Source organism: Eublepharis macularius, chromosome 11 (assembly GCF_028583425.1).
Source record: "Eublepharis macularius isolate TG4126 chromosome 11, MPM_Emac_v1.0, whole genome shotgun sequence".
NCBI classification, from domain to species: domain Eukaryota; kingdom Metazoa; phylum Chordata; class Lepidosauria; order Squamata; family Eublepharidae; genus Eublepharis; species Eublepharis macularius.
In genome coordinates, this window is record NC_072800.1 from 2262386 (window position 1) to 2281738 (window position 19353).

The following is a 19353-nucleotide window of genomic DNA, read 5'->3' on the forward strand; positions in this document are numbered from 1 at the left end:
AACATTCGATTTATATACCGCCCTTCAGGACAACTTAATGCCCACGCAGAGTGACTTACAAAATATGTTATTATCCCCACAACAAACACCCTGTGAGGTGGGTGGGGCTGAGAGAGCTCTGGAAGAGCTGTGACTGACCCAAGGTCCCACAGCTGGCTTCAAGGGGAGAAGTGGGGAATCAAACCCGGTTCTCCAGATTAGAGTCCCATCGCTCTTAACCACTACGCCAAACTGGCTCTCCTAGGAGTTCACCTAAGCCGTCCATTTGAACCCAAACTGCTGTAAGGCAGCGGTGGGGTGGGGGGGTTGGTGAGGCTCAACATCTCTCGGCACAGTCCTGTGCAGGAGATAAATACATGTCGCTAAACACGTTTTTTTTAAAAAAGGCGAAGTGAAGTAGGCACACCAGGCAAACCTCTAGAAGAGCATTCCGCCACTGGTGAGGTTCCACCGCTGAAAAAGCCCTGTCTCTGGTCACCCACCCACTAGACCCGGTGACTTGGCCTTGAACTTAGTAGTTGCATTATTCAGTATGTTCTAATAACCAGGGGTTGGCCATAGTTCCGTTTACCAGAAGGGAGAAGAAAGCATGTTCTCTGCTCTACAGGCTGCTTGCTGTGGAGTTTTCCACTGTCTAATGTGTGTTTCAGTAGCTGCACATTGAATCGACTTAGGGAGAGAAGAAGCAAAGCTCTTACTATGTTTTAACCCATTAGGTCTTCTCTAGCAATAAACAGGAAGGCTTAGGTTATTCAGAACTTCCATGCTAGCGCTCAAGACTCGATGCTGTTTTTAACATAGTTTTTTACTATCCCCTCTTGGGCTTGAGAATCCGGGTCTAGCAGATGCCCTGATGCAAATGAGTTCCATGAATGTGGGGCTGCCTCCCAAAAGGCTCTTTGAGTTATTAAAGCAAGCCTCCCCTTGGACTTACCAGTCCACTGGCCATTGCACTTCCATTGATTCTAGGGCTTTTAAGACCTTGCCCATGTATACAATGACTGTGTGGTATACTGGCTAGAGCACTGGACTGTGATACGGGTTCAAAATCCCTCCCTCCCATGAAATTATCTCGGTAACCTTGAGCCAGTCATTGTCTCTCAGCCTGCCCTGACTCACCGGATTGTTAGGATAAAATGGGCAGGAGAACCAGGCATGTTTCCTGAGCTCCTTGGAGGAGTATTATTTTTTCAAACATTTAGATCCTGCTTTTTCACCCAGTTAGGGCCGTCAAGGCAGCAAACAGTTAAAAAGACATTAAAGATCAACTTGTAAAAACACTACATATCTCACACGCAGACACTCCCTCCCTCCCCCAATTAAAAACCAACATGAAAGGAGGTCAGTAAGAGCCCAGTCGCTGGTGGAAGACAATGACTGAGACAAATCCCATCCCCATTAAGAATACCTTTATGGGCATAACAACGTGAACATGCCCAGTCAGCAGGAAGACAAGACCACCATTGCCCAGATATTTAAACCAATCCTCTCCTCTTGGATGCACGACGGAGGAATTTAGCCACAGACTCAATGGCCTCATGGTTTGGGGTGAATAATAGCAGGATACCGTTTATCACACTTTTACCCTGCCCTGCCAAAGAGCTTGTGGTGATGAACGTGGTTCTCCCCTCCTGTTATACCCTCACAACAACCCCGTGTGGTGCCTGAGGCTGAGAAAGCAAGAGAGGTTCTGCAGTGAATAGCACATTGGATGTATCCACTTGTCCACAATAGCAAATATTTCTTAAAAAGTAAAGAGGTCCAAAGAGCAAGCAAGTTTTAACTTTGTTCCACTAGAAGTCAAATAGTCTATAATTGGTACCAAATCTTCCCAGAAGTTTGATTGCAGGTCTAGCAAATCCATTAATTTAAGATTGTATGAAATTTTTTCCATAAAAAATCCCATAATCTGTCATGCCAAGCTGAGATGTTAGGTGCTGCTGGGTTCTTCCACATGGATGCTATTGTAGTTTTAGCCAATGAAAGTAGAGATGCTATATGCTGTCTAGGAGCAGATGGTAGATCCTTATCCAACCAGAGGTATAATAAAATTAACTCAAGCTTTAGAGGAACTGCATACCCAGTAATCCATTTTATTCTGTTTACTACCTCTGTCCAAAAAGCTTTGATAACTTTGCATTCCCACCAGCAGTGAAGAAAGGAGCCAATTTCGCCGCACTGCTTCCAACACAAGGGGGAGATGTTTTGATTACAGCAGCTGAGCTTCTGGGGTGTGACGTGCCACCTGGTCGTCATTTGTAGTGGCTGAGTTCTGATATTGATGGACTGTGACTGGATAGTTGATGAGGACCAAATCTTAGACCAGTGAGCCTCTGAAAATTTGAAATTACGGCCCTTTGCCCAAGCTGTTTGGTAAGAAAACGATTTGGGTTTAGGGCACGCAAGTAAAATTTTGTGCAATTTGGACAGAAGACCCTTGTAATTATTCCTGGCTGGCAAAAGAAAATTTTCAAAGTCTGTTAAGTTACGATTTAGAGATTCTTTCAAATTATGCTGATTGAACAAATGACTAACTTGAAAATATTGAAACCAAGGAAGTTTATTATCAATTTTAGATTCCAATTACTGTTTTGACAGCATGAGCCCCTTATTTGATACGTCTATTAGTTTGGTTAAATTGCCTGATTTCCAGACAGTATAGGAATCTTGGGCTATAGCTGGTTTAAACCATTCCTGACCCACAAAGCAAGACAGAGGGGAGATACCCGGGGCTAAGCGAAATCTGCGCCTGTCTGATGCCTCCAAAGTAGCCTGTAGAAATGGGGTTTTTTTTAAAATAAGAGGCGGGCGTTCTGAAGCTTTATTCCAAATGGTTTCGGAAAGATTTTTGGGCGTTGTATATGATTGTTCTATTTTCTTCCAGTCTGACTGGAAGTTGTTATCTAACATAAGACTTAAATAAGTTAAATGTGTTGCATCATAGTAAAGTTTTATATCAGGTACCCCCAGGCCCCCTGTCAAGATAGGGTTAGGCATAACATGATGCCTAAGTTTTGGTTTTTTCCCTTCCCAAATAAAGGAATTTACTAGTTTTTGCCAGATATCTAAGGTTTTAAATTTGATTCTTATTGGCACAGCTCTAAGCAAGAAAAGAATTTTGGGGAGGATAATGCCTTTAATCAAATTAATTCTTTCCAACCATGTTAAATGACGATTTTTCCAACTAGCTAGCATTTTGGAGATAGAACAGAATTGCTCTTCATAATTATAAGACCAAAGTTCACTTAATGTGGTAGGTATTTTAATACCTAAATAGCTCCAATATTTTTGACCCATTTATACTTATGATTGTATTTAATGAATTGGATGTTGTCCTGATGCAGATTCAGAGGAAATGATTCCAGCTTACACTGGTTAACCGAAAGGCCAGAGATCTGGTTTAATTCAAATAGTGTCAAATCAATGTGAGACCGGGATTGCTTAGGATTGGTGATGTATAATACTATATCATCTGCAAAGAGGCTGATCTTAAATCCCTGGTTGTTGATTGTAATGCCCTTTATGTCCATGTTTGCTCTTATAGCTGAAGCCAGGGGTTCCGTGGCAATGGCAAAGAGGATTGGGGAGAGGGGACATCCCTGCCTAGTCCCTCGTGCCCTTCTCTTGTTAACTTCTGCATGGGGTGGGGACAGGCAGAAGCACCACTTGGCTTTGATACGTTAGGTTGTGCATCCAATAAATGTCAGAGCTCGCTTGTCTGGGTCGAGAGCAAAGAGACAAAGTAGTGGATTATGTACAAGTGGTTCTTTACTCCATTTTAACCTTGCAGTGATATTGCTATCATCTGTCATATCAGCAAAACATTTCTATTAGAAATTATTCTAGAATGTGGATGGAGCAAGTTAAATATATCTGCAGAAATAGGCTTGTCCACAAAGCTATTTCATGTTTTTTTTTAACCTTAATCTTGAGCACAGGTAACTTGAATTTATTTTTTTAAAAATCCATGCGTTACAGCATAAGTGTTCCAAATAAAACATGTCTTTGCTGTCCTTCTGACTTTGCTGTTAGCGCCCATAAAGTGTTGTGAAACAAAACCTACCCACCACTCATGTTTCATTTCAGGCCGGAAGGTGAATAAAATGTCCTCATCTCCCTGTTTTGTGGAGCAACTTGGAGATCACATGCTGAAAATTGGAAGCATTCTCAGGAGTTTCACATTCTTGTTTTCCTGTTACACTGCTTCTGGGACCACAAAACTTTTCTCTGCCAAGTTGTATGTTTTTGTGTTGACTTAGGTTTCTCATGTTCTATTGTATGATTGCAGCAATAAAACAAATACAGCTTAGTTCTAAAAAATGGAAATGAAAATGATGAGAAGCTACAAGAGCTTTAAAAAAAAGTTCCTAGTATGTTTCCGTGGTTCCCCCTTGAAACACAGAGGACTTTTTGCTAAGACAGTGTGGGTGTTCAGTTCAGCTTGGCCTGGCTGGAAACGTGTCATGCTTTTTGCTGCTTTGATCGCCGTGTGAGATTGTATGAAGAGGCCACTTTGCATTAAAGTGTCTAAAAGTTTTCATGTGTAACGTGGCAGCATTGCTAGAAAGGCATGACCAGGCCTTAAGCTGGCTAAGGCCAAAGCAGATGAAGAAGTTAGAGCTTCCCATATGTTTGAAAATATTAATAAAAGTTGTTATTGTGCAAATATATTGTCTTCAAAAGGTGTTTAGGCATTACAGGTGCGTGAGCACAGGTGGGCTCACTCATGTCTTGATTGGAGGTCGTGTTCCTGGGAATGGAATGTTTGCCAGGCTGTTCAGCTGGGATGCGAACAGTTCAAACCTGCATAGACAGTGCTGGGGAGGCAGTCACGGTGCACACTGGCACCAGTGACAATAGGAAATGTATTTATGTGGTCCTGGAGGAAAATGTAGGTAATTGGGCAGAAAGTTAAGGGCTAGGACCTCAATGATAGTATTCTCAGAATTGCTACCAGTTCCACGTACAGGAGCAGTTAGACAGGCACAGATTAGGGGTCTCAATGCATGGATGAGGAAGTGGCACCATGAGTAAGGGTTTAGATTTGTTAGGCACTGGGGAACTTTCTGGGACATGCTGAAGCTATACAAGGGATGGGCTTAATTTGAATAAAAAGAACCACGTTGCTAGCACTTCATGTCAATAAGGTGGCAGAGCATATTGTAAACTAATCCCAGAGGGAAAGCCAAGAGGAGCTGGGGATCCTCCAGTTCAGGACATGCCAGTCCAAAGAGACAGTAGTGTAAACAGGGTGATATTAGTAGGAGCACAATAGAACTTGGGAGAGTCGGATAGCAAAAGAGAGCCATGTGCAGTCAAAGGGGCTGTGGGAGGTGAGGGTTGCTGGAGAGGAAATGCATCACAGGGCATCTGAATACTAATGCTAGAAGCCTCTGAACCAAGATGTCTTGGTTCAGCTGGAGTGCTTGGTGCTAAATCACACTTTAGATACAGTGGATGTCTCAGAAACATGGTGGAATTGTGGAAAACAATGGGATATCCTTGGGTATAAATTTTTATAGGCAGGACAGGAAGAGATGTGTTGGGGGAGGTAGCACATGTTATATCAAACTGAGCACAGAATCAAGTCAGTTAGAAAACGGGAATGAATGGAAATACTGGGGCTTTAGGGTCTCTTACAAGTTGGGAGTGTACTATTGCCCACCTGATCAAACCCTTGAGGCTGATCTCAAGATGGAGAAGGAAATAAGGGAAGTGACTAACACAGTTAATGTGAAACTAGGTGTCTTCAAGTACCCTCACATTGACTGGGTAAATGTGTGCTTGTGTCATGCAATGAGACTTCTAACAGTTCGGCATTCTTGTCGATGGAAAGCTAACCCTGAAGTCCAAAACAGTAACATTTTATTTCAAAAGAGGAAACTTCACAAAAATGAGGGGGATTGTTAAAGGGAAGCTGAAAGGGAAACATGAGGCACAGTCTTAGAGGATGCTTATAAGCTGTTTAAAACCACACTAATTGAAACCCAGGTAAATGCATTCACCAGGTAAGGAAAGGTACTGCCCAGTCAAAGAGAATGCCTGTTTGGTTAACAAACCAAGTCAAGGAAGCCATTAAAAGCGAAAAGTCTTTAAAAAGTAGAAGGTCTAGGCCAATGAAGTGAACAGAAGGGACCAGTAAGTCTTCGTATCCTGATGGCATACACCTGAGAGTTCTCAGGGAATCTGTTCCAAAAAACTGGCCAGTAGCAAATGTTACACTGATTTTTAATAAGGAATTCAGAGGTGTGGGGGTGCCCTCAAGTCATAGCTGACTTATGGCGACACCCCCCCCCAGTGGAATTCTCATGGCAAGAGACACACAGAAGTGGTTGCCATTGCCTGCCTCTGCAGCCCTGGTCTTTGCTGGAGGTCTCCCATCCAATTACTAACCAATGCTGACCCTGCTTAGCTTCTGAGATCAGGCTCGCCTGGGCTATCCAGGTCAGGACAAGGGGTCCAGAGGAGAACCAGGAAATTACAGGCCAGTTGGCCTAACATCTGTCCCAGGCAAAGTAGAAGAAAGGTGGAATTATTAGGCACATTTAAGGACAAAGACTGATGAGGGAAATGGCTTCTACGAGGGGAAGTCCTGCCTCACCAACAAGCATCTAGATGATGGCAATCTGGTAGACATTATATACTTGGACTGTCCAAAGGTACCTCGCCAAAGATTCCTGGGTACCCTTGGCAGTCATGGGATAAGAGGACAGGTCCTCTAGTGGGTTAAAAATAGGTTAAAGGACAGAAAGAAGAGTAAGACTAAATGGACAGTTCTTGCCAGGGGTCATTTAGTAGAAAAAACTGCAAGAACTCAGCATTTGCTACACCCCCTGACATCACCGGAAGTGTGTCAGAAGACAACACCCACCCCTCAGGCCCCTTTCCCCAAAAATCTCCAGATATTTCCTGAAAATAAAGCGGAATGAATTTAAAGCAGCTTACCCTCCTTTGGAGATCCAGCCGCAGTAGCCCTACTTGCGCGGACACACGAGTCACGAATGAAAATAAAGCAGCAGAATGAATTGAAGCAGCTTACCCTCCTTCAGAGGGGAGGCAGAGGGGAGGAAAAGGAATCACGTGGGCAGGGGCAAAACCCGCGTGGCCTCTTTTGAGATCTACAGGAACGCCGTTCCGGCGTGTTCCCCCTCCAAATGAGCCCTGGTTCTTGCAACGTAAGCAGTCGGGTCCACAAGAATCTGTATTGGGGCCAATTCAGTTTGTTTGTAAATGATCTGGAACGGGGGGGGGGGGGTGAGCAGCCTAATGGCCACATTTGCAGATGACACGAAATTATTCAGGATGATGAAAACCAGGTCGGCTGTGAAAAGCTCCAGGAGGATCTCCCTAAATTGGGCGAGTGGGCAACAGTGTGGCAAATACAGTTCAATGTAGGCCCCTGTGGCCTCATTTGGAATAAGGTGCGCAGTTCTAGCCAGCACATCTCAAAAAGGACATTGAAAAGCTGGGGGAAAGTACAGAAGAGGGCAACCAAGGTGATTCCGTGGTTGGAGGAAAGGCTGAAGAGTCTGGGACTTTTCATTTTAGAAAATATACGAGTAAAGAACATGCCGAATTGCCTCTGACATGAATTGACAACCCCAACATGTCCTGTCATTGACAGCCTTGTTCAGTTCTTGCAAACTGAAGGCGGGTACTTCTGTTATTGAGTCAATCCATCTCACGTTAGGTCTTTCTCTTTTCCTACTAACTTCAAGTTTTTATAGCATTATTGTCTTTTCCAGTTGACTGGGTATCTGATAAAAGGGAGCTTGTATCTGGAAAACATTTTTGGTCTTTAAGGTACCAGTGGACTCTAATCTTGCTATGATGAGTGGTGAGTCTTCTCATGATGTGATCAAAGTACAATAGCCTCAGTTTCATCATTTTAGCTTCTAGGGAGATTTCAGACTTGATTTGATCTGGAACCCACTTATTTGTCTTTTTGGTCATCCATGGTATCTGTAAAACTTCCAATACCACATTTCAAATTAATCAACTTTTTTCAAAATTAAACTTTCTTCAGTGTCCCAACTTTCACATACATATATAGTAATGGGGAATACCATAGTATGAATTATTTGGTCCTCAAGAGCATTTCCTTATCCTTAAGGATCTTTCCTAGTTCCATCATGACTGACCTTCCAAGTTCCAGTCTCCTGATTTCTTGATTGTAGTGTCCTATTTGGTTGATGATTGAGCAAAGAAATACAAAATCTTGATCAGTTTAAGTTTCTTCATTGTCAACCATAAAATTTTGTAATTCCTCAGTGGTCATTAAGTCTGTCATCTTGATGTTTAGGTGTAATCCTGCTTTGGCATTTTCTCCTTTAACCTTTATGAGTAAATATTTCAAGTTTTCACTATTTCTGTCGGTAATGTGGTGTCATCTGCATACCTCAACTTATTAATGCTTCTCCCACCAATTTTCAATCTGCCTTCATCTAAATCTAATCCAGCATTCCTTATATGTTCTGCATATAGTTTGAATAGAGAGGGAGCTAATATACATCCTTGTCTGACACTTTTGCCAATTGGAAACCATTTTGTTCATCTTTGTTCTTCTGTGCCTCCACACATGGGGGACTGCGCACGCGCAGGCCAGCCGCCAGAAAATTCTTCATCACTTCTGTAGCTCCGAAGGGGCCGTTTGTCGCGCGCCTCAGCGACCGTTTTCCTGCCTAAACGGTCACGTGCCCTTCCAGCGACCAATGGCCCCTTCCCTCAGTTCTCTTCTTGCCGCCGCTTGGAGAGAACTTCTGCTTCGCAGCTCCGTGCTTTAGTGATTGATCTGGTGATTATTTGGTTTTGACTTCGGACTTGGCTTTTCTTCTTCTAACTGATTTGGATCTTGATTGGACTCAGTAAATATAATCTCGGACTGTTTTGACTACACCTTTTGCCTGACCCTAATATGGCTTCAAAATCTCTATTTAAGCACTGCGTTCAGTGCCACATCGGTGGATCCAACGGCTGGTGCGGCACCAAAACAACAGCTCGCCTCCGGGAAGTCGACCCCTAGGAAGGTGTCGGATCCAAGGCCCGGTTCAAGCAAATGGCCAACCACCGAGAGAGCTTTGGTTCCGAGGGCCTCTTCTGAGCCTCCTTCGAAGAAACCGAAGAAGGCAAAGCATCGGCGCTCTCGGTCACCACATCGGGCTTCAGCAGAAGAGGTCGTGATGGTGGTTCCTTGCATGACTTCCCCTCACCTGGACTCACCGGCTCCAGAAGAGGTGCCGGATCCGGGGGCTTTCATTGTGATCCCCAGCGATCATTCCCCAGTCATGGATCCGAGCCCGTCTGCCCACCGTCGGAACCGACCGTCGCCACCTCCAGCTACTCTCCGGTCTCCGGCATCTTCCTTCCAGAGTCGATGCCGTTCTGAAGCGGGGAGCATCGGTTCCAGGCACTCCCTGGAGTCTCGCCATCGTCAGGCCTCGTACATACCTCCGGCCTACCACTGCCATTGGAAGGGAGCCCCTGCCGGGTTTGGGTACTCGGAACCGAGGCCATCCACCTCAAGGCAGGGTTGGCTGCCTCCACCCTTCCAAGGAGAAGAGTCGGTGCTGGGTTCTGATGAGGAGGAAGCTGAGAGTGTCGGGGACTACAGATCGGAGTCATGGTCAGAGCCGTCCCCAGACGACAACGTGGCGCCCAGTACCAGCTCCCCTTATGAGGATCTTCGGATCTACGCAGATCAGATGGCTCGCATGGCAAAGGCGTTGGAGATGGATATTTCCTCGGCCGCGCCGCAGACTAAAGACAAGCTCCTGCGTCGGATCTACAGAGACAACCCTGCTACGGTTGGCTTCCCCATGCTGGAGGGTGTGGAGGAAATAGTGGAGGTGTGGAAGGTGCCCTGTGATCAACCTGCTACGTCTAAAAGAATTGAGCAGATGTATAAAATCAAGCAGGGCACCTGGCAATCGTTGGTGAAACACCCTCCACCCTCCTGATTGGTTGCTGAGGAGATCCAGCCTCGTCGGTCGGGTCCCTCTTCCGCACCCCCAGACAAAGAGGGCAGGAAGATCGATGCCATGGGCAGGCACCAGTATTCCATCTCCTCCTTGGGCCTTAGGATAGCCAACTACCAGACCATCATGGCTGGCTATCAATTATACCTCTGGGAGAAGCTGGCATCCTACGCCTATCCCTGGTGCTGTCGAGGCTGATGTTGCCTCCATTTGAGCCGTTAGCCACATGCCCTTTGGACTTGTTGTCCTACAAGGTAGCATTTTTGGTGGCTATAACGTCTGCCAGGAGAGTTAGTTGTCAGCGCTTAGGGCCGACCCTCCTTTCCTCCTATTCCATTGCAATAGGGTGGTCCTGCGGCCCTGCCTTAAGTTCCTGCCTAAGGTGGTGTCTGCCTTTCACCTATCGCAGGAAATTACGCTGCCTGCGTTTTTTTCCACAGCCATCTTCCAAAGGGGGAAGGGCCCTTCATACCTTAGACTTAAGGAGAGCCTTGGCTTTCTACTTGGATAGGACAAGGGAATTCCGTAATAGCCCTCACTTGTTTGTCTGTTTTGGAGCCAAGGACAAGGGTCACAGAGCATCTTCACAGACCCTGTCACGGTGGATTGTATCGGCCAGTAGTAAGGCCTATTCTCTGGCTGGGGTGGTGTGCCCACTGCAGGTCAGAGCCCATTCCACACGGTCTCAAGCAGCCTCTTTGGCACTCATCAGGGGTGTGCCGCTGGTTAATATCTGTAAGGCAGCTACGTGGTCCTCTGCTGACACGTTTGTTAAGCACTACACTATGGATGTCAATGCAGAGCAAGAGGTTTCTGTAGCCAAAGCTGTCCTCCACTCCCTGTTCTCCTAAAGGGATACTGGAAGGTCTTATTGTATTAATTGACAATGACACTTTGTGTATATATGTATATATATATATATATATGTTTATTGAACAAGTTAAATGTTACTGAACTTTATTTCTTGGTCCTTGTTTTGGGACTAATGTTATTTAATAAAATTGAGTTGGATTTCACCCCACCTTCCTTATTGTGTGAAGCTTGGTACTCTCCCATGTGTGGAGGCACAGAAGAACGAAGATGAAAACAGGGTTGACATACCTGTAACTTATGTTCATCGAGTTCTTCTGTGCTGACACACATCCCTCCCTCCTGCCCCACTGTGAATTCCAATGCAGATTGATAACAAGTGTGATAATAATAATGAGAATTGGTGATTGCTAAGATTGTAACTATATGTATTGGATAGCGGCGGCAAGGGAGGGAACTGAGGGAAGGGGCCGTTGGTCGCTGGAAGGGCACGTGACCGTTTAGGTGGGAAAACGGTCGCTGAGGCGCGCGACAAACGGCCCCTTCAGAGCTATAGAAGCGATGAAGAATTTTCTGGCGGCTGGCCTGCGCGTGCGCAGTCCCCATGTGTGTCAGCACAGAAGAACTCGATGAACATAAGTTACAGGTATGTCAACCCTGTTTTTCTCCATATTTTGCCCTAACAGTAGCCTCTTCTCCAAATGCGAGTTGCACATCAAAACAATTAGATGTTATGGCACTCTCATTTCTTTTAGAACCATTCATAGTTTTCCATGATCCACACAGTCAAAGAGTTTGCTTTAATCTGTAAAACAGACTGTTTTTCTTCTGGAATTCTCTAGCATGTTACAGTGACCACTGTAAATTTGCAGTACAGTTTCTAATACCCTTTCTTTTTTTGAATCCAGCTTGAACAATTGGCATTTCTCATGATTTGCTTAAATTCATACTGAGTTATAGAATCAGCATTGCTTTCAGATGGCCTTCTAGTCTCTGTTCTAAAACCTCCAAAGAAGGAGAACCTACTAGCTCCCAAAGAAGCTTGTTCCACTGAGAACCCGGTCTGTCAGGAAGTACTTCCTAATGTTTACTCGAAAACTCTTGATTTAATTTTAACCTGTTCCGGTCCAATCCATTGAGGCAACAAAAAAGAACTGTGCTGTATCTTCTGTGTGACAATCCTTCAAATACTTGAAGATGGTTATATCACATCTCCTCTCCAGGCCCAGCTCCCTCAATGTTTCCTCACAAAACTTTGACCTCCAGACCTGTCACCATCTTTGATGCCTTCCTTTGGACACATTCTAGCTTGTCAACATCCTTCTTAAACTGTACTGCCCAATACTGAATACAGTACTCCACGTGAGAGCTAAGTAGAGCAGATTAAAGTGATACCATCACTTTGCGTGATCTGGACACTACTGTTGATGCAGCCCAAAATCGCATTCACATTTGCCTTTTGGGTACCGCATCACACTGCTGCCCTGAGCCTGCATGTAGGAGGGCAGAATATTAATTGAATAATAAACATAAACTCACGTTCAGTGTGTATAGTGCATTCTTATCTGAAGCCTGAGAGCCCTTTCTGGTCATGAATTCAGATTGCCCCTCGCCCCAGTGTTGCTTGACTGTCTGGGGTGTTGGCCTGCCCCTTTTCTTTCAAAGCCTTATCAAATACCAGCAAAAGAAATTGCTGAGCATAACTTAGTTATATAAATCTAATGCTGGCCTGTTTTCCCCATTAGCTGGACGTTGCTGAGCATGTGAACCAGCCCAATTGTTATTTAGAGAATGCCATCAAAGCTTGTGGTGCTTCATAGATCTACACTGTGAAGCACATAGGCCCTGCCCTGAGGTGGTTGCAATCTACACTGGAAGGAGAGGGTGATGGAGAGCGATATGTTCATTTCAGTTGTGTCTATTTGCCCTTAGTCATAGGGCTGAGCTATAGTTAATTTCCCCCAAGGGGTCTCTCACCACCTCCCTGCAGTCTTTCACCAGCCAGGAGGGGCAGGGATCCAAGGAGCAAGTTGTCTGTTTCACAGCTACTAGAACTCTGTCAGCATCTGATAAGGAGAATGGGTAGACGTGGTCCAGAATCGGACCAGATGGTGCCTCCATAAGACTACTTAATAATACTATTTAAATCAAAACTGGAGGCGAGGTCTTGATGGAGCGTTGAGATTTTGCCTGCAAAAAAGGAAGCAAACAAGTCACAGCCAATTCACTATCAATTTAAGACTCCACCTTTGTGGCAGTCAATTGATCTACTGAAAGGAAAACCATCTCCAATAAGAACTGCAACCCCACCCTGTCCTTCAGTTCGAGGTTTATGGAGGACCAAGTAACCTGAGGAGGTCATGCTGGACAGAGATCCTATTTATTGTACTAGCATTGCACAGCATCGAAGACACAGAGAAGGGAATCCCAGATGTCCGCACATCATCATTCCTTAGGATGGGATGGAGATTCAAGCATACCCATATATCAAAATCCATCTTTGAACTACACTCCTCCCAGCCCCACAAATGACACATGTCAAGAATAAGATCTAAAAGCTCCAGGAGAAACTAGATGTATTTAAACAACATAAACCAGTCAACACTAGCTAATTAACAACACTAATTGACCAGCTATCCCCAGTTAGAACAACAAATCAATGCTAAGCAATAACACAAATTGACGATAACTGTTATTGTGTCTGGTGTGACCTCAGCAGTCTTATTTTAATAACAGTATGAAATCTAAATAGTATGTTATCAAACAGGGATACAGTTTGGTTTAACGACTCATGACGTCACTATCACCACAGATGCCTCTCTTGAGGGTTGGGGAGGATACTGTGGGGATATATCAGTGAATGGAGTGTGGTCAGAAGGTGGAAAGGAGCACCATATTAATTTTTTGGAGTTAAGAGTGGTTTATTACTCACTTTACTCACTTGCAGATAGGATGACAGGGAAAAGAATCCAGGTACTGTCGGACAATATGACAACAGTCTTTTATATAAACAAACAAGGAGGGACTGCATCGTCAAGGCTTTGTCTGGAAACCATCAAATTATCGGACTGGGCTATTTCCTGAAATAGTACACTTACTGCAATCCATATTGCAGGTTCCCAAAATGCAAAAGAAGACTACCTAAGCAGGTTAGGGAATTCCCATCACGAGTGGGTGCTCCAAGACCAGTACGCTCACCAAGTATTCCAGAAATGGGGGTACCCAGACATGGACCTTTTCGCCACACAGGAGAATGTTAAGGCGCCACATTTCTGTTCGAGAGGGGGGGCTCGGCAGGGACTTGGGGGATGCCTCTCAAATGAAATGGGGGGGGGGCTTTTTTATGCCTTCCCTCCAGTTCCACTAATTCAGAGAACAGTTTGCAAGATCATGGTGGACCAGACCGACTGTATATTAATAGCTCCCTTCTGGCCACGTCAGCCGTGGTTTCCTTCTCTCAAGTGCATGGTTAAAGGGGAATTACATGCATCTTCCAGCAGTACCGGATTTACTGTGCTTCGGCAAGATGTGGCACCACAACCTGAGCAGACTACACCTGAAGGCGTGGTTCATAAAACATTGAACTCTCAGTTTTCGGAGGAGGTAGCAAACATTATTTTGAATGCTCAAAAACCTTCTACCGGGTGCATTGAAATGGAATAGATTTCTTTTATGGGCAGAGTCACAGGGAGTGTCTCCTGAGACATGTTCATTGAGAATTTTGATTTTCTGCTGTCACTGCATAAAGCTGCCCTTGACTCGTCATCTCTTAAGGTTCATTTGGTGGCTATATCTGCCTTTCATAAGGATGTAGATAGCAAGACAGTTTTCTCCCACTAGCTCTCTAAAGTGTTCCTTAAGCATTTATACAATTTGTATCCTCCACTGACTCAAATAATACCACAGTGGTCCTTGTCACTTGTATTATCCAGTCTTATGTTTAAACCTTTCAAATTACTGGCAACGTGTCGTCTGGCGTTATTGTCGGCTAAAGTGGCCTTTTTATTAGCAATCACTTCGGCCAGAAGAGTTAGTGAGTTGCAGGCATTACGGGCAGACCCACCTTTTCTGCAGGGCGTCCCATATGAAGTAGTGATGCGTACCAGCCTTCAGTTCCTGCCTAAGGTGGTTTCCAAGTTCTGTGTTTCACAGTGTTTATCTTTGCCAGTGTTTTTCCTAACTCCACTTCCACCAAGGAATAAACTCTCCATGTGTTGGATATTAAGAGAGTGGTTTTATTTTATGTAGACAGGACAAAGGCATTTTGAAAGAGTCAAGCGTTTTTTGTTTGCCACATGGGCCAGAATAAGGGCAAGGCAGCATCAGCTCAAACTATTTTTATGGGTAGTTTTGGCAATTAGACTAAGTTATAAAACGGCGAAGGTCCCCTTCCCATTTAACTTAAGAGCACATTCGACAAGGGGACAAACAACGTCAGCTGCTTTTCCGTGTGGTGTGCCGTTGGGAGATATCTGCAAAGCTGCAACTTGGTCTTTGGAAGAGACATTTGTCAAGCACTATGCGATCGACGTCAACGCCAGGGAGACAGCTGTAGGACATGCAGTCCTTCAATCGTTTTTCGCCTGAAAGCACCACTCCATCTCCTTGGTGAGTAGCTTGTGAGTCTCCCAGTGTGGGACTGCACTGAAGACCGTAGATGAAAGCAGAGTTGCACTTACCTGTATCTTCTGTCCGTCTAGGTCTTCGTGCAGGAACACCTTCCCTCCCTCCGGCCCCGCTGTGAGCTCTCTAATGGTTACATTACTAAGGACTTGCGGCAGCACAGAAGGACTGAGGGAATAAGTGGGGTGGCTTCCTCACCACATGACCGTTTTGCCAGGAAAAGCTGGCTCGGAGCGGTCCACAGGGGAGTCCCCCCCCATTAGCCTAAAAGCTTGAGAACCCTGCTCCAGATAGCTGGCCTGCGCAAGCTCAGTCCCAATGTGTTCCTGCACGAAGAACTAGATGAACAGAAGTTACAGGTAAGTGCAACTCTTTTTGCCCCCCGCTTCTGTTCACTTGCACTGGACTTAGCCATACCTATGACCTGTATGGAGGAGGAGGGAAGAGGAAGGCTTGAGCCCACCTGACCTGCGTATGAATTGGGGGCAGCTCAGCTGCCAGTTCCTGCCACTACCTGCCCTGATTTTTTGGGAGGTGGGAGGTTTCTGCAGCAGTTATTGATAGCCTGGGGAAAGGACACTTTACTCTTGACACATCAACATAATAAAATGGATCAGTTCCTTCAATAGCAAACAAAAGCAACTACCACGAATGAAAGCCACATCTGTGGCTACGTAAATCTTGAGATTGAGACCATGGACAGAGACAAGGCAGATCTTTCTTATGAACCTGGAAAATGCCCCAGGTTTGCAGAAAAATCTGAAAGCTAAATAAAATAGTATACACAAGGATGCTAAAAATCCTAAAAGCAGCAGCTATAGCTTTAAGATAAGGGTGTCCACAGTAGCTGTTGCTAGACAACCCCAACAGTTTTACCAGTAGTCCAGTCTTGGTTGCTGTCAGTGAAAGGAGGGGGAGGGGGCAAGGCCCTTTCTAAGGCTTTTTGACAGCAGGGGGGCCTCACTGGGGCCAGGCTGACAGCCTGATGCCACCCGACTTGCATAATTCACCCAGGCTAGCTGCTTGCTACTGTTCAACAGCGGCCACCCCATGAAGGTCAGTGTAGTGTAGTGGTTAGAGTTTCAGGCTAGGGCCTCAAATCCTCATTCTGCCACGGAAACTCACTTGGGGCACTCAGACTACTTTCATATTGTCATACAGAGCCTCACACAGGTAAGATGAGAGGGGCAGTGACCCGCCTGTCCAAGGCTAGGCAGTGGACAGTGAGTGTGCCTGGCCAGCAGGACCCCCCCCCACACACACCTGAAGTGACGGAAGGGGCACTGCCTGGCACGTGCAAGCCCAGCCTGAGGGGAGGGGCGGACTAGCCTGTATGACGTGGTGGGTCAAATTAAAAATTAAACTAAGAAGTAAGCTGCTTTGGTCCCCATTTGTGGAAAAAGTCAGGATATAACTGAAATGAATAGAAGTATAGCTGAAGGTGTGGAGCAGATGAAAGGTAGACTGGCGTGATGGGGAGAAGGAAGCTGGGAGAGGAGAGATGCTGTGGAGGCTTTCAGGGAAGGGGAGGAGGAAAGTCCTTGTGGGGCTACTCTAGAACTGTCCGTTCTGTACAACATGGGATATCTTCTGGTGCCAGGCAAAGACTGATCCTGTCCTCTAGAAGTGCCTGTGATCCTTTCAGCCAAAGCCAGCAATAGCCCTTCTGTATTCCTAGCTGTAGCCCTGCCACACTGCGGCAGTCAAAGACCCATTGACCTTAGTGTAAGAGCTTCCTGATGCTGCTGCTGCCACTGGAGGAAGCTTTCTTCTGCTTGAAGAGGGCTTCCAGTTTTGCAGAAAAGAACAGAATGTGATTGGGTCTAGGGTAGGGTTCCCAGGTGCCCACCAATGACAGGCAAACTCCTGGGGCAAACTCTGCTAGCAATTGGTGGGAGATGGCAAGTACCCGGAGGTCACGTGCCACCGGCAGGCACCCCTGGAACACATGCAGTGCGTGTGCTTCCAGGGGACGTGACTGTCACTCCCAGAAGTGACGTCGTTGCGCCAGCTGTGGGAGTGCTCCCATGTTTCATTTGGGGCTGATTTTGGCCCCAAATGGGCCAAATCGACTGCGCATGCAGAAAGAACACATCACCAGCATGAGGTAAGTGCCCGGTCTCCCCTCCCCCCGGGAGAATATGGGGACCTGGCAACCCTAGCCTGGGGCCTCCTCTCACGCTAAACTGGGCATGTCAGAATTACGACTCCCAACATCTCTTGTGCTGCTCACCCTTCCAGCTGAAATTAGCCCTTCCCGGGAGCACATTTAGACCTCTTTCAGCGGGCATTCCACCTACTCCCAGGCCAGGCCTCCAACTCTCCTTCCAGTGCTTTGGGCAGGCGCTTTGCATTCCCTTCCCATCCAGCAGTCTGCTCAGACGTCACCATAGGATATTCAGGGGAAACAACATAGGGACCCCCCCCCCTCTGTGAATCGTGGCTGTAAGCAGGGCTTTTTTCCTGGGGAAAGAGGTGGCGGAACTCAGTGGGTTGCCCTCGGAGAAAATGGTCACATGGCTGGTGGCCCCGCCCCCCTGATCTCCAGACAGAGGGGAGTCGAGATTGCCACGGCGCAGAGGGCAATCTCGACTCCCCTCTGTCTGGAGATCAGGGGGCGGGGCCACCAGCCATGTGACCATTTTCAAGAGGTTCCGGAACTCCATTCCACTGCATTCCTGCTGAAAAAAAGCCCTGGCTGTAAGTAATGCCAAACAGAGACTTCCTATTAAATCAGGCACAGGGACTGTGAGTTTTCTACCAGGAGGTGAAAATCGGGTAAGTTGCCGCATCAAAGGTGAGACAGTAAGATGTCCTTCCGTGCAATACGTCATCCCGCTTGGAGGCTTGCTCCATGGATCCCGAGATCATTATGCATTCCAGAATGAAAGGATGGCCAGTACTTGTTTGATAACAGCAAGACACTTTATACTTTCCCAAGTAATACCTGAGTAAATCTCAGCAACAGACCATCTCTACGAGATGGTTGGTTTTGCTGGAACCAATCAACTCTACTTCTGTTTTAGAATCCGTCCCTTTTGATGCCATTCAGTCCTAGGGAGCAGTTCCCAACATGAGCACTAGAGGTCAGTGCAGTGCCAGGGAAGAAGCAACCTGCTCTTGCCAGCAAAATGCTGTCAGGTTTCCACCTTGATAGAAGGGGGGGGGGGTGGCCTCTTTCTTGCTCGTGGAAGCAGATCACACATTTCAACGAAGAAGAATTAAAGTCTCCCATTCCAGCTTTCCTATAACAAAAAGTTTTGTGGTAGAAATAAAAATCCTCATCTCAATCAGCCTTCAATACAGTGGTGTATCCTTCCTCATTTCCATAATGTGTGGTCATGGACTCTGTTCTGACAATGTCTGAACATTAGAAGAAACATTTTAGAGCTTAGTACAAACAAGTTATGATGGTTCAACAAACAAACAAGGCCAATGCCGTCCATTTCTCCAGGCGTTCTGGCTTATATTCATGAAGAAATAACGGATATTTCAGGACGCTGAAGCAAGATAAAGCACCTTCCAGACCTTGATGGATTTCAATACTTTAACATTTGATTTTGGTGGATTTAATTTTGCTGCCTCGTGTCTCCCATTATCTTGACTGTCTCTGCACAGCCTGCCGTAGGCCAAGCACTTCCTCCCAGGATTCCCGCCCGCTGCCACTTTTCTTCCTTATGAAGTCTGCCATTCTTCCTCACCGACTCACTAGAAGCTGTTCAGGAAGTCGCAGGCTTTTCATTGTCTTTATGACTTCTTCGGGCAGACAGCTCATCCCCCCCCCCACCCGTTTTTTGTCCCCCTCCCCATGTCTCCTCTCCAGCAAGTCTATGGATCAGTGAGCACTTGTGGAGTGTAGGGTTTGTACCGGTTCACTCCAATGACTTAGTGCACCTGTAGCCTTGTGCTGTGTGTGTTTTGTTTTTTGTGTAAGATCATACAATCC

The 19353-nt window shown here is 46.0% G+C and overlaps 1 protein-coding gene across 1 annotated transcript in view; it reads left to right on the forward strand.

The window, feature by feature from the left end:
- The window catches only part of CENPC (centromere protein C), a 37966-nt gene extending 33312 nt beyond the window's left edge, over nucleotides 1–4654 (forward strand). The window contains exon 17 of the mRNA XM_054991607.1: nucleotides 4087–4654. Within this exon, the coding sequence (XP_054847582.1) occupies nucleotides 4087–4102 (16 nt within the window). The 3' untranslated portion in view covers nucleotides 4103–4654. The remainder of the gene's footprint in view (nucleotides 1–4086) is intronic.
- The last annotated feature ends 14699 nt before the right edge of the window (nucleotides 4655–19353 follow it).